We start from the raw sequence: 15,807 nt of genomic DNA, 5'->3' as shown, positions 1-15,807 counted from the left end.
CCCCCACACCCCCCACACCCCCCACACCCCCACACCCCCCACACCCCCACACCCCCCACACCCCCCCACCCCCCCAACCCCCCATTATCTTGGTGGTTTTTAGCAATCGTCTCTCTCTTTCTCTCTCCCCCCTCCTCCCCCACCCCCACACCCCCCCCCCCCCCCCCCCCCCCCACACCCCCCACACCCCCCACACCCCCCACACCCCCCACACCCCTTGAAGAGAAAACGCCACGGGTCGTCGGAATAAATTAGTATAGGCAACAAATATTCATGATTATCATCTTGACTGATGAAGAGGAAACGACACGGACAAGAGACTAAGCGAGCACTGGTTCCGACAGCACATACATTGTTCATAAACCAAATGAGAAACAGGGAACCAGCGGCAGTTACCATAGAACGTGCATGGTTGTAGTTCGTGGTTTAGCTGCTTACGTCTGTTCTGTTATTATTATATCTCATCATCATAAGGCTGAATTGGAAAACTAATCTTTGCCTTATTTCCTGTAAACTATTATGTGGAAGCAAAGGCTTTTTAGCAATGGTCAGACTGAATAACATGAAATTAAAGCATAAATTTTAAAAAATATTGCTTCTATTTTGTCTGAACCTACTCATTGAATTGTAACAATTTTCGAGTATCTTGTATTTGCATGCATAATCAACTGCTGCGAGCCCAAGGGCGGCAGCGGCGACCTACGACCCCGCCTAGCCTTGCTAAGCAGAATTATGCATGCACAAAGCGGGCGCGCGCATTGCAGCGTAGACCGCATTACGTCATTATTTTCAGGTTTGCGAAATCCTCAATCATCGGCCATTTTGTGTTTTGCGACAGGGTTTTCGCGGAGAATATTGCAGCTTCTCTCTCCTTCTGTGCGTGGATCGTTGCTAGAAGAGACGATTCGAGACATTTTATACACTCTCCGGGTCGGATTTTATTTCACGTGGCATATAAAACCTAAAAATGGCTGATTTTAATCAATTTAGTGCGGAACCTTCCCACGATTCGTACGACAATGACTTCGAAAGGTTGGACAACGATTCCGAGAAAATTGGTGGGGAGAATCCTGAAGAAGATCTGTACTCAGCCGACCCATCCCAGGTCCCCACGGGGGAACTCCTTTCCTTTGGGGACAGTCCGGCCAAAGAACCATTACACACAGGCTTCGATGAAGGTTTTGGCAATCCTATTCCAGAGGCAAGTCCAGATTCGACCACGGCCGAGGCGGAACCCGAGCTGTCACCTCCTCACTCCGATCCGTGGGCGGAGAAGGAGGCCGAGCCTGCGGCGCAGGAAGAGGCCCAATTCACGCCCGATCCTGTAGCGGAGTCGGAGCCAACACCTTCAAAACACCATGAACCAACTCCCACTCCACCTAGCTCACCAGCATTGGGTAGGTATTTAACATTGCTAACATGACAATCAATTAATCAGTGTGCAAATAACACAAGTACAGAGACAATTCTGTAAAATAAAACAAATCAAATGGCAAATGCAGTTACACTGACAGAGACATTGACCGTGTTGACAGCCACTTTTTCAGTTAATTAATCAAAAGATATACATGGATGGTCTTGGTGATAGAGGCCCAATTTCATAGAGCTCATAAGCATGAACATTTGCTTAGCATGAAATTTCTTTCTTCATACAAACACAATTACCAACAAAACTTCAATTTGTTGCATTTTGCTTACTTTTTTACTGTTGATATTCAGCTGTTGTTTGCTTTTCCTGAAAATCACGTGGAAATTTGGTTGGTAATCGTGTTTTTATCAAGGAAGAAACTTCATGCTAAGCCAATTGTTGTGCTTAGCAGCTCTATGAAATTGGACCTTGATTGGTTGGCCTAAACCAAAGTTAGTGATCAAAATTCAAAATCATTATCCAATCTTAAAACTTGGATTCGGTGAACAAGGCTCGGTTTTTTACATTGGTATCTGAGTTGAAATTGAATGAATCCATCCAGTCCAAGAAATAATTAATATTGGTAATACTGAATGAGTTAAAAAGTGGTGTGGTTAAAAACTAATTATACAGATTGCGATAAATGAGGTCCTACCTCGCCCCGACAATATGATAATTGTAGCAAGGGCTACGGTTCTTCCAACTAGAAATCTGAAATCCTAAATTAATACACCCCATGTACCAGCTCAAGTCTCTAAATGGATTGAAAAATAAACAGGATGTCTTTTAATTTTTAAGAATGCCACAAGTAAAATTTAAAAAAAAAATTCAGTGGTTTTGGAGTTAATTAACGGCGGATAAATTGGTGGCGACGACCGAAAGATTATCCTTGGAGTGTATCTAAGATACTATTTTATTTCATAAATTTAATAATAAAGTGGCAGTCTTTTCGGATCTGGAAATGTAACCTGGCACCATATCTAATCAGAAAAGAAAAACACAGACCAAATAAGGATCGATTGATCCAGTTCTTCAGCAGTCTGTGCACGAAATACACAACTATTCAGTTTAGTGCGATATTTACTGCGATGTGATGTGAATCTTTTATATTATTTCCTCTGGATAAGAACCTTTAAAAAGCTAAAAAAACACACAACTATTCAGTTTAGTGCGATATTTACTGCGATGTGATGTGAATGTTTTATATTTTCTCATGATAAGAACCATTAAAAAGCTAAAAAAACATCTGTTCTTAAAGGAACATTACAGAATTGGTTTTGCTTGCAAAAAAGTTGCTGGCTGTGTAAGGTAAGCACTTTATGTAATCCACCATTACATAAACTGACAAACCTGTAGAAGTTTGAGATCGATCGGCCATCTGGGTCAGAGAATAGTGAAAAACCGATTACAAATTTTGCATTGCATTGATGCCAATATAAAATTTCAGACAGAAATATTTCAAGGGATGTTTTCTACTATTATCAAGTTTTATGTAATCTGTAACGTTCCTTTAATTTAACTACAGTTTGAACCAGCATAGTCAAACCTATCAAAACTATGGCACTTCATTTATTTCGGTCCTCTCTAACACAAACAGATACCAGTGGAATGCACTATAATTGGCCTAAACTTGATTCATTGGTCGACATTTTACATAAATTTGTGTTTAGTTGTACACTTAATTTATCAGCAAGATTTATAGAATGTGATCTACATGTACTCATGTCTTTGAAGACAATCAAACAAAGTATTGAGAATTCAAATGGCAGGAAGTTCAGCAACAAAGTATCACACAAATATGCAATTTGTTTGCATGCATTTTTCCACTGTACATGTGGTTCTTAAAAAGATAAGTTGTGTAATGGTTTAAAAATTCTTAGAAAAGATTCTGGCTGGAGGCTCAGCTTCAAAATATTTTAGACAAATAAAACTAAGCCTGGTGAGTGATAAGCTGTTGGCTGTTTATTGCTTTGTCAAATAGTGCAGTATAATTAATAAAGAAAGGGCATTTTTATTGCCAATTGTAATTAATATTAAAATAGTGTTTTAAAATAAAAAAGGAACACATCTGCGTTTCGAAAATGACCTGTCATGCCATTTTCAGATTACAAAGCTTTCGCCAAATAGTGTGCAGTTTGAATATTGATCATGTAGTTAGCCACAAAATCACTTTGCAAATAACTGCTTTGAAGTTGGCGATAGATAGGCCTATAGTATTTGCAGTTGGAAAGTTTTTAAAAGTTTTTTTTACGATTAGTGGATAAAAAAAAAAATTGTAGTGAGATTTGCAATTGACTTTAAAGCATTTTTTCTTTTTATGTACACTGTCGATGTACACACATATAGGGATGAAGCAGTATTTATTTAAATCAACCAATTTATTTAATAGAACAGTTACGCTGATTGCATGAATCTACACCAATGCAGGCCTGGAATTTCATCTGTGAGGGCAAGGGCAGTTTCATTTTGCAGAGGGCACTTTCACAGGAAACTCCCGACACAGTCTGGGAATCTTCTAAAAGGGCACCAAGGCATAGACACTAGGGGCAACTGTGGCCATGCCCTCTGTGTAATTCCAGGCCTGTATGGGTCCTGTTAATCTAGGGTCATTTTTTTATAGTTGCAAAATGTTACCTAGAAAATTCAATACTTTTTCACAGTTTAAATCTCTTCACCTTGGTGGCAGATTTCACGCAAGCAAAACTCTTTTCTAAATACTCAAAGACAGCCTTTGCTGAAAAAAAAAGAAACTTGCATGTGATAGTCTTTCGCTATTTATCTCATTGCATTCCCCCTCATCACATTTGACCTTTCCAGAGTTCTAACCCAAAAGGAAATGATCCTTAAAATCTGCATGGAGCCTATGGCAAGATTCTTCAGTCCACGCAGTAGTGATCTCCTTAGGAGTGATGTCCTTAGTGTAGTGCTGCCTTTTGCAAGCTGCCGATATCTTTTGTCATCTTGCATGTTGCTCATTTAATGCCTGGGCCGTGTTCTTTGACCAAGTCATGAACTCGCGACGAGTTTTCCACCTCCAGTTCACTACTCGTGAGTTCAGGAAACATGACATCATCCGAACGCAGTGCATGTCTAGAATTGTGCAGCGTAGATATGGGATAAAAGGTAGGGGGTCTACTGTGAAGAATCTTGGAACACATAATCTGATTTATGTGGGACTTGCTGATTGAACAGTTAAGCCCGGTTCATTGTTCCTGCGAATTCGAGGCTAACTTTTGCGTCACACGGTTCAACAACATTGCAAACTATTTGTTGTGAATTTGTGACGTCAAGATTTGCATTCACCGGAAGTATGAACCGTTCTTACGATGCTGTTTTGCATAACTTGTGAATCTCAAAAGGATTGTTTGGAAAGCACTTTTCCATCCTGTAGTACACCGAGTTGCTCTGGACTGCAGAATTAATGTCGGAAATTAACTGTAGTGCTCGGCAAGTTAGAACTTTAGTGAAACGTCAAATTTGTGGGTGGGTAATTTGTGCTACCAACCACCAAGTCAGACTGTGTCCGAGATGAGTGACTTTGGCTTGCCCTTGTGGCAAATGGCTGCTGTTGAAATGTAAAAAAAATAATAGGCAGTTATAGATAGCCGTAGCCACAGCCCTGCCAGAGACACATTTTATTCGGGCATGGCCTAATTGTACAAAAAAGGCTAATTCTTCATCCCTCATTGACCGGGCGAATGAACTAATGAGATTTTTTGCATTGTGCATGCTGTTCCTTTCCTTTTCACAGGTGCCTTGATTGATCCTTCCAAGATCGACCCCAGAGGTATAGTCCCTTTCCACATGGGAATAATATTCTTGTTTTTTTAATAACATCACGTGTGCGTGTTCTCATTTTCACCTCTCATTTGTGGCTTGCTATATTAACCTTTGTCATTTTTTTATTTCATATTTGTCATCTTGTTTTAACATTGACTGGTCATTTTTTTACAGTAGCTTCACAGATGTAATGATTTGCACAGTGTTTGTGTATTATTGTCAAACTGTATAATTTACTTTTTAAGTGGTTTATGAGTTTTTTGGTGTACAATTTTGTTGTGATTGTGTTTATGGAAACTGGGTACTGTGGTGTGTACACGAACATTGATATTAAATGTACAAATTGCAGGGAACGATTTAGTCCGACAACTTTGCATATTTATGCAGCAAAATATTTAGACTGGAAAGTTTTGTGCACACTGAATACAAATATTGAGTAGCAAATGGTGATTTATGCATAGCAACTGAGACATTTTGCGGAGCATTTTGCTCTGCTATACAAGGGAAATCGTTCACTGAATTGGAATATGCGTTGACGTGTCCATTGGGGCAGATCAATAATAAGCCAGATGTACACAAAACAATTGAATACCCTGCTAGTGCAACTGCTGTCAACATCGAGCTCATTTCAATTTACGACAAGTCAGAAAATGTTTGACATCCTGAACCATCATCTTTCAACAAATTTTTTAATTGAAAGTGAGTTTCTATTTTCAAACAAGGGATTGTAAAATTTCTACTTTGGGCTGATTCTGTACGCTCAACAAAACTTGTTAATCTCTAACAACAAGGTAGCATTTTATACTAATTAATGTGAATGTGCTAATATTACGTGTAGTAGTCCTGGGTTAGTTCACTATTTAGTGACTGTGCTCTAACCGGAAGTATTTTCAAATAACATGGTGGTGGTGGTATGTACATTTTAATGGCCAAGGGTGTACTAAATAATCTGTCAGTTACATGTACATGTACTTCCTTTTGTACCCTACCCAGAAGAAGGGCTTAAGTCTCTACGGCTTTCCTCTGGGCACACAGTACTCTTTTTCAAAACAAAAGGTCGCAAGCAATAAAAATGGCTCCTGAAACAAAATAGGTTGCATTAATTACTAAATTACATTTTTGGTTGCTGGAATTTCCCCAGAGACATATTTTCCTATTCCTATATATGCAGATATTCAACCTTCTATAATGACTAATGAATCACAGAAACTGATCAAATCTTCTTACACAGTTGTCTTGAAACACAATTGTGTGCATATTTGCTTACGCCCTTTCTCCGGTAACTTTTGGTTGCGTCCTTCCACACACACAAAGACATGTTCGCAAACTATCAATGTTTGACATTTTATAATGGCTACTTGTATTGTATTGCAATTGGCAGTCTTTGCAACATTCATGTAGGCTAGTACATTACATCTAGTACATAAACTTGGTGTGTATAATGCATTTTATGTATAAATGGATATGTATTTGTTTGTACTTGTTTTATGCCTCTGAAGAAGGTTCCGGATTGGATCGAAAGCTAAGGCCACCTACCCTATTCATTATACATTTGACATTATTTTCAAGGACATAATTGTTCACTTTTTACCTCGTTGTGTTTCACCATGGCTTCACATAATTGGTTTAAACCTTCACAGCTGTAGCATGACCCTCATGTAACAGATGTTTAAAAAATTGCGTAGTAAGCACTATGTTAGCAACGGACTCATGACAAGTCAGCGGCAGGGTCTATCAGATCTTGCTTTACGGTGTAGCTCTATGGTTATAACCGAGACTGACTCATGGCTATTTGTACCCAGTGTAGAGAACAAGTATGCACCATCTCATGGCAGTTGAGCTCCTTTTCACATATTTAATTCGTTTCATGAGTCACTGTACATTGCGACCGTCTTACTGTGTTCAGGCATGGAGGTTGAGGCATCCGCTGGGTAGCTTTCACTTCCGAGATAGGAATAATGTTTGAGTCTTGGCTAAGCGCATTTGATAGCAGGTTTCACGGTTTTGAAAGAATTATGAGAACATTTATCGTAGCACCTAATTTCTTGAAAGGGTTTACGCGGTGCTGTGGGACACTCAGTAGCCACTGCCAGAAACACTGGGCCAACACCCTTCTTGCGTCATCCTATCTGAATGATGAAGTAAAAATAGTTGTGTCTTGCTTTAAAAGGACACACATATCATGACACACTTGGCACGATCAAGGTGTGTTGAAATTAACTTGTTACTAGACATTCATAATAATTTCTGCATCTGTATTATCATCACAAAACACTCAGAAATTGCTGGTACTTTTCATTTCTTTAAAATCAAATTTTGTCAGTAAAAATGTCAACAGAAATAACATGGAACAGAAAATTAAGTTGTGTGTTTTAAGAAATTGAGATACATACTTTGTTTTTCTACATGTACAGATGTACATTGGGAAAAGTTCATACGAGGACATGACCTGTACTTTGACCTCTTTCTGTGAATGGAAGTACATGTAGGTCAAACCTTAGGGGACATTTTTGGTACAAGGCGCTTGTGGCTGCTATGGTCTCTAAAGGGTTTATCACAATTGTAAGTCATGTATCTTGTACCCTGTGCAGGATACTGTGAGGGTTTCTCTCAAGGAAGTTGAGTCTAGTGCTGCACCATCCGCTCAATTCAGTCTAGTTATTTCAGAAAACATTAGCTCATATCACGATCATAACAAGAGATGCATAATTAGGTTGGTGTGAGCTGGGTGATATAAGTAAGGTAAACATGACAAAGATTAGATGTGACTATCACTGCCACATTACATGATGTATTGTCCATGGGTAATAGTGCATGTCACATGAAGTGGTATAGTGTAGAGGGCACAGCAGGCACGGCACACACTGTTATTTTGAAACCGTTAAATTCCAATTTTGAGAGGGCAAGGCCAATTTCATTGTAGTCCGTGTGAAACTTTTGACCATGCAGGGACAAAGGCCTTTTGATAGAAATTACATAGTTTTAACCAATCTTCCATTGCGTCTATGGACTGATGGAATCTCATCTCAATGGACATCTTATTTGTTTTCATAGATGATTTACCGTACACACACAACATTCTTTTCCCAATCACGACTACAAGACACAGAAAAAAAGCTGTGACCAAAAAGCCGACATACCAGCCTGGGCCCCCGTACACCAGCACCAGGAGTACATAATTGAATCATCTTCCCAATGATCACTACCCAACCCACTAACATCAACAAATATAAACAGGCTTGTTGTTTTTTATTTCAATAAATATCACACGACAGTTATTGAGCGCATCCCTCGGGCGTTCACACAGGAAGGTTTACACAGAGTTGAGAAAAAATAGCAACGGTACATTTAGTTGTCGTCGGGTAAAATGATCGGTAGACTTACCGACTCCTCGGTGCCAGCAGTATAAGCTTTATTAGAAATTTTGTATTGTAAATTGCATCATTTTTTGCATCATGTATCCCACACCCATCGGGATAATTAATGACCCAAAAAAATGAAAAACAGACTTGCTACTCTTAGTGCAAATGTGACATACTTTTAAACCATACCATGTACTGTACAAGTACATTACAAAGGCGCTCGGTTGCCATCTGTAACTCTAGGGAAATGGATTTGGGGGGTTGAACAAAGACAAAGTTGACTAGAGAGAGACCTGAACCTGTGACCTCCACATTGACCTGCGGTTCTCTTTTAACTGAGCTATAGCCCTTATTGGAGATTTGGAGGTCTTCCTATTTTGTCAATATCTTTATTTGGGAAGAATTACATTTGTTTAACAATCATTGAGTGTTTTGTCAAAGGCCTACATTCTGACATTGCTGTTGTTGATTTAAAAAATAAATATCAAGTGACAAACCACAAGTGATAAATTTTAAATTCTATTTGTATTGAAATAAGTCAAATTCCATGTCTGGCTCTCCTAAACAGGGAATTCTTCACAGTTTCTATTTTGAACTAGCGATATTGATGAATATAATATCGATTGTCATACTTCTTTGCCCGGAGAAGAACTTCAAATTACTGGTCAAGAATTCCGCTTGTCATTTGGGGTTAGTTCTATAAGTGATACTCTCCAGCTGCGAGATGTACAAAATGCCGCTGGCGAAAAAAATGGTCATTCCGGAAAAATGTAGCCCATAAATGCTGGGGCTGATTCCGGAACTAAATGTAGTGCCAATCTGATTAAAATTCATGGATGTCTCTTGACAATGAAAAGTATTTGTTTTTTTTGTTTCTTTGTTATCTAGTACAACAAGATTTACCTAATTCTTTCTTCATATTCCGTATTCAATTTGCCTGCAAATGCGAAGCCAATTTTTAAGTCACAGGGCTGTTTACACAGCAAATGTTTCGCAAAGAATTGACTAGAGTGGGATTCGAACCAACGCCCTCTCGATTAACGTGCTGGTACTCTACCAACTATCTAGCTCTATGTTGGTGGTGTCCCTATTTTTTCAATATCTTTGAATTATCTGTACAAACCAGGCTTTCATCTGTCACATAGTTCAAATAATATATACAATTTTTTCTTTTCTGCTTGAAAAGAGACTTTACAATATTTTTACTCCTGCAATATACCAAAAATCTCAGTAGGTTTTTTTTATGACTGTAGGCTAGAATACAGGGCAATGTTTACATGTATGTGGCTTGCATTTTTAAAAACCTGCCCGTGCACAAAACAACCCACGTTATTTTCCCTGATTGCACACACTATGATGAAACTGTAAGGATGCAAGGCTATAGAGTATACAAGGGGCCAGCCCTTGTCATGGCCTCAGTCAATTTGTGGCAAGTCTTCTGGGAATTTAATATAAGGGGGAAAACAAGCTTTTATTTAAGTAGTCGTCTCAGCGAGCTGTGAGAGGTCGAGATGAATGAAATTCAGTGGATTTCCTTATCCAAACACTGAGGCCTGATTCTGGATGAGCTGTTAAGCAGACAATTCTTGTGCTCGTTGAATTTAAACTAGCTGAAGTAGACTAGTCGGTTAGTTTTCATGGCAATATGGCTGGTTAAACAAGGCTATTGTTTTGCCGGGCAAGATTTGTCCTTGCAAAAGCAGTCTTATGAGACATTCACTCTGCTGAATGTTTTTATTGATTAATTAATGTTTTCATTGTCTCTTAGTAAAACAATACAGGGTTTCTTTTTAATCCATGTTTTATTTATCACAATAGACCAGTTCGTTGTAGGTCATTTACATAGCTCCTATGGACTCTGGGATGCATTCTTCTTGCACTAGTGTTTGCGAATTAAATCCTACCACACTTGATATATTGAAATACTTGTAGTTAAATCAACATCCTTATTTGGAGAAATTAAAAACATGAATGAAACTTGTTCAGCTGTGTATTTAAGCATAAATTGTGGCTTGCTTTTGGGGGAATGTCCATGATAGATGGGAGAAACAGTAATTTGAATGTAGAAGATAAAGTCTGGTGGTACATATTTTACTTACAATGTTAGCCTTGAAATTATTTGTGATGAAGGGTTCTGTACGTTTGGTTCAGATGTACATTGTACTGTAAACAACATAAAAGACATTGGACACTATTGGTAATTGTCAAAGACCAGTCTTGTCACTTGGTGTATCTAAACATATGCATAAAATATTAAAAATAACATACCTGTGAAAATTTGAGCTCAATTGGTCGTCAAAGTTGCGAGGAAATAAAAAAAAAACACCCTTGTCACACGAAGTTGTGTGCTTTCAGATGCTTGATTTCGAGACCTAAATTCTAAACTTGAGGTCTCGAAATCAAATTGGTGGAAAATTACTTCTTTCTCGAAAACTACCTCAGTTCAGAGGGAGCCGTTTCTCACAATGTTTTATACTATCAACCTCTCCCCATTACTCGTTACCAAGTAAGGTTTTATGCTAGTTATTTTGGGTAATTACCAATAGTGTCCACTGCCTTTAAATAAGTCTTGCATCAACGTGTAAAGAGTTCACTCTCTTAATCAGTGTATGTGTAGTCCAAATATTGAAAGCAAACCCACCGGTTCGCTTCAGAGCAACCACTGCTTCTGTGAGAGATTATTCCATGATTTATGTAAGAATTCAGTCAAACATCTGTCAATATCTGGCAAAGCATACAAACAAACAAATTTAATGTACAAATTTATTGTACAAATTGCATATAACGTGTACATGTACGTATACCATGTACATATGTACACATAGAGGATTCATTAGTCACTGGGTTAATGGAGTGAGCCGTCCAAATCAATAAGGAAACATCCAGAGTGAGTAAAAAAAGATAAAACAATGAGCTGTTAACAATGAGTCATTGTGACTTCCTGAATAATGGAACGGGAGACAGTCCACAAGCTCTAGTCTGAGGCAAGCTTTAACGTGTTACTCAAATGACAATGTCTCTGCGACGAACCACTAATTGCCACACCCACTCGGGGAAAAATCTGTCACTGCTGTTAGCTGAGACTGAATTTGTGGCATATTTTGTAGACCTATTGTCAATGTTGGTATGATCAATGATAATATCAATGTGGTGATAACGATGTAGGTCATGGGCGGAGGGAAACGAACATCAAAGGCCACTCAATATATTAAATGGTCTGTCTCATGCTTGTTTGCTTTTAAATGTAGCTATCTTCTGATTTGTCTACAGGGGCTAACAGTTTTGTCCAGCAATTTTTGAAGGGAAAACAAAAAACAGGTTGAAAATTAAACAAACTGTTTTCATATTGTAGGTTATAACTTATAGGCGTTCTAGTTCCAACAAAACACTTTATTGCATAGACTAAGATTGCAATGAAGTAAGATATTGACCCAAATTTACACAATCCTGCACACACCTCAAGTTTCATTCTTTGAATAACTCAACTGGATCTTTTTCAATAGGGGTGAGGGCGTTTCAAGGAAAAAGCTAAAAACGTCTCTTATCAAATATTGCAAAGGGTGCACAGAGAGGCAAGTAACGTGAGAACGTTTTTTGTTACCTGACATTGAATTACTTCAATGGTACCCATTCAAAAGGGGCCTTTGATATTGATACCCTGGGTCTCTGCAATGGGGACCAGCCGCTGCTGAACACTCAGAGGCTGTCTGTGCATTACAGGGACTGACTTACTTATCGTGTAAAATTATGCCACGTAGAAGAGGAGGTAACGAGATTTGCTCTACATAAGTTTATATTACTATATAGCTAGCCCGTACAACAACTGCTTGCTTCTTGCGTTGTCGTGCAAAGGTTATATGTACCCAAGTGACCATTACTACAGCGATCTCGCACGGCAATTGCTTGCTGTGTATGCAAGCAGCCTTATAGTACAGAGGTTGGCCGAATCATAATGAGCATACTAGTGCTTTTGGTTTAACCACAGTGGATGCCATTGCCACTCTCTAAATGATTAAGTAGACCACAGTATGAGTAGACACACTGCATGGCAATTACACACAGATATTGATTGGGTCCTACGCACACAATGAACACTACTGGGATGATGATGGGAGAGAATCGAAAATCCTTAATTAGACGGGATTTATGTCGACCTGAAATTTTGTTTGTCTTTAGAATTCTTCAGGTCATTATACAGCTAGAATGATCACGGTTTTCAGAGTGCGCTGAATGCAATGGCGGGGAGGCTAAATTTTGTGTACATGGGCATTGCAAAATTCTAAAGCTTGCTCGTTGGTAGGAATGTATTGTTTCAGGTCCTGTGTACACGTAACAAACTGCTCAAGGTTGTGGATCAATGACAAAATATACTGGTCAATATTCTACCCATCACACTGCATTGTATTCAAAAAGTAAAGTAGACATTTTGTTTTTATCATTGTTTGAATAAGGTATGCAAGTTTGTTTTCACACCTGCAAGAAATGCATTCTGATTCAGCTCTAAAATGTACAGTCCTATATAAATAAATACTGGGTGTTTTGAGGAAACTTGGTAGTCACAAAATGTACTGGGATGTTGTTTACATGTAGATCATGTAAGTCATGTACTACGCGTAGATGATGACAGACCCTCAATGAGATCGTTTCCAAAAGCTAGCAATCATGAGTTGTTGACAAACATCTTAGTCTGGGATTCGGGAGTGGGGGGGGGGGGGGAGGGAGACATAATGGCTGTTGCATTTTCAGCCTATTGGAAAAAGACATTGCAGGTTTGGGTTTCCGGTTGCCATGGTAACAATTCCCCTGCATTATGCCTCATCAGACTATGTACAATATTATAGTAGACTCCAAGGTTGCTCCTTGGAATAATCATGGAATAATCATTGGCCATAGAGCCATTTACTAAGAGATGGACATGTCGGAGAAACTGTAGTAACATCTACCAGCCTTTCTTATCTGTGGCCACTTTTCAAAATTACTTCCATCAGTCGAATTCCAGCGGACTGCATCATACAGGCATGCTATTAGTCATGCATGGCAATTCCATTGGGTTGAATCCCACCCTAAATATGCATTTAAAGAGGCTTTACCAGTGACGACCAAACAAGGCCCAGATGTTCACTGTGTTGGTGTAGCAAGGAGTACAAATTCTTTTTGAAAATTTCAGTGTTGATCTGTGTATAATATCCATATGTACTTGTAATGAATGTTGGTGTGATTTTTTTATAAAAATTTGTTTTTTTTTTACAAAGCCAGGTACATCTTTTTATGGGATAAGAATATTAACACCCTGGCGTACATGTAGGATGCTTTTACAAGCCTTAATTAAGGTTACTATGAAAACACTTAGTCTTAAACATGTAGGCCATGTAGGCCTTCATAAATACTTCTAATTTTGAGATGGGTTTGAAAGTTGAGTGTTATTTTGTGCAGTACCTTAAGTTTAATTTTCAAGGCTGGAATTGGGTCTTTTTGGTGCATGTTTTTTTTTCTTTGGGTGAACATTACGTGATTTTAATTTTTCCTCATTCATTTAACACTTGTATGTATTTATTTCTCCCTGATTTCTCCTCCTCTTTCCTGCCTCCTTCCATCCTCCTGCATCCCGAACCAATCTCATCATCTTATCAGGATGTGCTGATGGTAAATGTTTCTGGTGCCGTAATCAATGCTGCATGAAGTAGTTTGCACTAACTATGTACATTACACAATGTGCTGTAAATTATTACACAAAACTATACTAACTGTAGTAGATAAGAACAGCTAGGGGTGCGTTTTTGGTGATTCCCACCGGTGGTGACCTCACTCGAACCTGGTTTGAGCCTTTTTCGATGGTAAAGGATGTAGGGTTTACATGTAGCTGCTTTGGTGCAGCTTTGCCGACCAAACTGTTACCGAGTTGCTGGGTTGGTTTCAAGATGGCGAATTTTACAAACTATCAAATATATTGCAGGGAATTCTTTCAGAAATGAAAAGAAACTTTTAACACACAAATTACAGAATAATTTCCATTTCTTGAGCATAATAAAGACTGTCCAAGTTAAAAAATGTTCAAGAGATGTAAATAAATCAGTGACGATTTCTGATTTTAACATGGCTGTCAAAGTCACAAACCACACCCCTAGCTGCAAATTGTAACATGTAGTTTAATCTTGTATGTAACTTCACTTCACCTTGATGTAGTAATTGATGACTAAACTGTGTCTCTTTCCCAAATTAATGTTAAAAGTGTTCATGTACAAGTTGTAACATTTTGATGAATAGTAAAATGTGTGTTCAAAAATGCACAAGTCTCATAACAAATTGTCAGGGCTGGAAAAAAAAAAACAAGAAGTGGATACATTTACATCATCATCAGAAGTATCCAACTCGTGCACCACGTTCCTTCATCCTTGACAATGTGTTTTAAGTAAACCCTTGAGAAGGGAACCTTGACATACATAGCTTTTGTTGCAAATTTAGTTATTCACTGCACAGTCCTTGCAAAGCCATTTCTCACAAGAGTGGTATTGCGTTAGTGACCAACCATGATTGGTTAAAGGGTGGCTGCAATGTTTTTTTAAATAATTTAAAGGATTAAACATGACTTTTTTAAACCTGAAATATTTTTTTCTATTTTTTATTACATGCTCAAGTATTTTAAAATGGTTTTCAAGAGATTAGGGGAACCCACCCCGCCCCTAAAAGGGAGCCTTCTTCTCTAAGTTTCTCAATGCTTGAGTAACTTTTCTGCAGAAAAAATGCTGTCTTGTAAGATGTGATCCCATGTTGTATAGTTTTGGCAATTAATCCTAAGAAAGTCAATAAATATATGCATTTGTTTTGTAAACAAACTTTTAGGGTTTAATGTTGGACAAATGTAAAACAAAATTCCATTTGAATAGTGTTATATCTTGCCTACCAGAAAAGCTACTCTATTGTAAACAACTATCTCCATATATGCAGAGATACTGTAGGTGAATTGCAGTAACATAACAAGTTCCCCTACGATCTTCACTGAATGTTTTTCAATTCGCAATCTTCATTGACATGAGCTCTGTGTAATTCCAGGTCTGCAAAACACTCGTGTTATATCTTGCCTGCCAGAAAGGCCCTAGAATGTACAAGGTTACTATTTTGTAAACAATATGCAGAGATAATTGGATTGCAATAGTCACAAATTTTCTGAGTCCTCTCTGAACAAAGATAATGGAATGGAATTTTTTTCTTTTGAAATCATTAAAGATGGGGGGTGCCATTTAGAACGTCTTGCTGGAT

General features: G+C 38.3%; 1 protein-coding gene across 2 annotated transcripts in view; it reads left to right on the top strand.

Annotated features, from left to right (window-relative positions):
* Window positions 1-803: 803 nt before the first annotated feature.
* The window catches only part of LOC139952405 (reticulon-1-A-like), a 30,231-nt gene continuing 15,227 nt past the window's right edge, over window positions 804-15,807 (top strand). The window contains exons 1-2 of one of the 2 annotated variants that reach the window (XM_071951897.1): window positions 804-1,397; window positions 5,160-5,195. In XM_071951897.1, coding sequence (XP_071807998.1) covers window positions 968-1,397; window positions 5,160-5,195 — 466 coding nt within the window. In that variant the 5' untranslated portion in view covers window positions 804-967. The remainder of the gene's footprint in view (window positions 1,398-5,159; window positions 5,196-15,807) is intronic. The other variant, XM_071952691.1, reaches the window with a different exon arrangement.

Source organism: Asterias amurensis, chromosome 1 (assembly GCF_032118995.1).
Source record: "Asterias amurensis chromosome 1, ASM3211899v1".
NCBI classification, from domain to species: domain Eukaryota; kingdom Metazoa; phylum Echinodermata; class Asteroidea; order Forcipulatida; family Asteriidae; genus Asterias; species Asterias amurensis.
The sequence above is the reverse complement of the archived record's forward strand: the minus strand, read 5'-3'. Positions and strand labels throughout refer to the sequence as shown.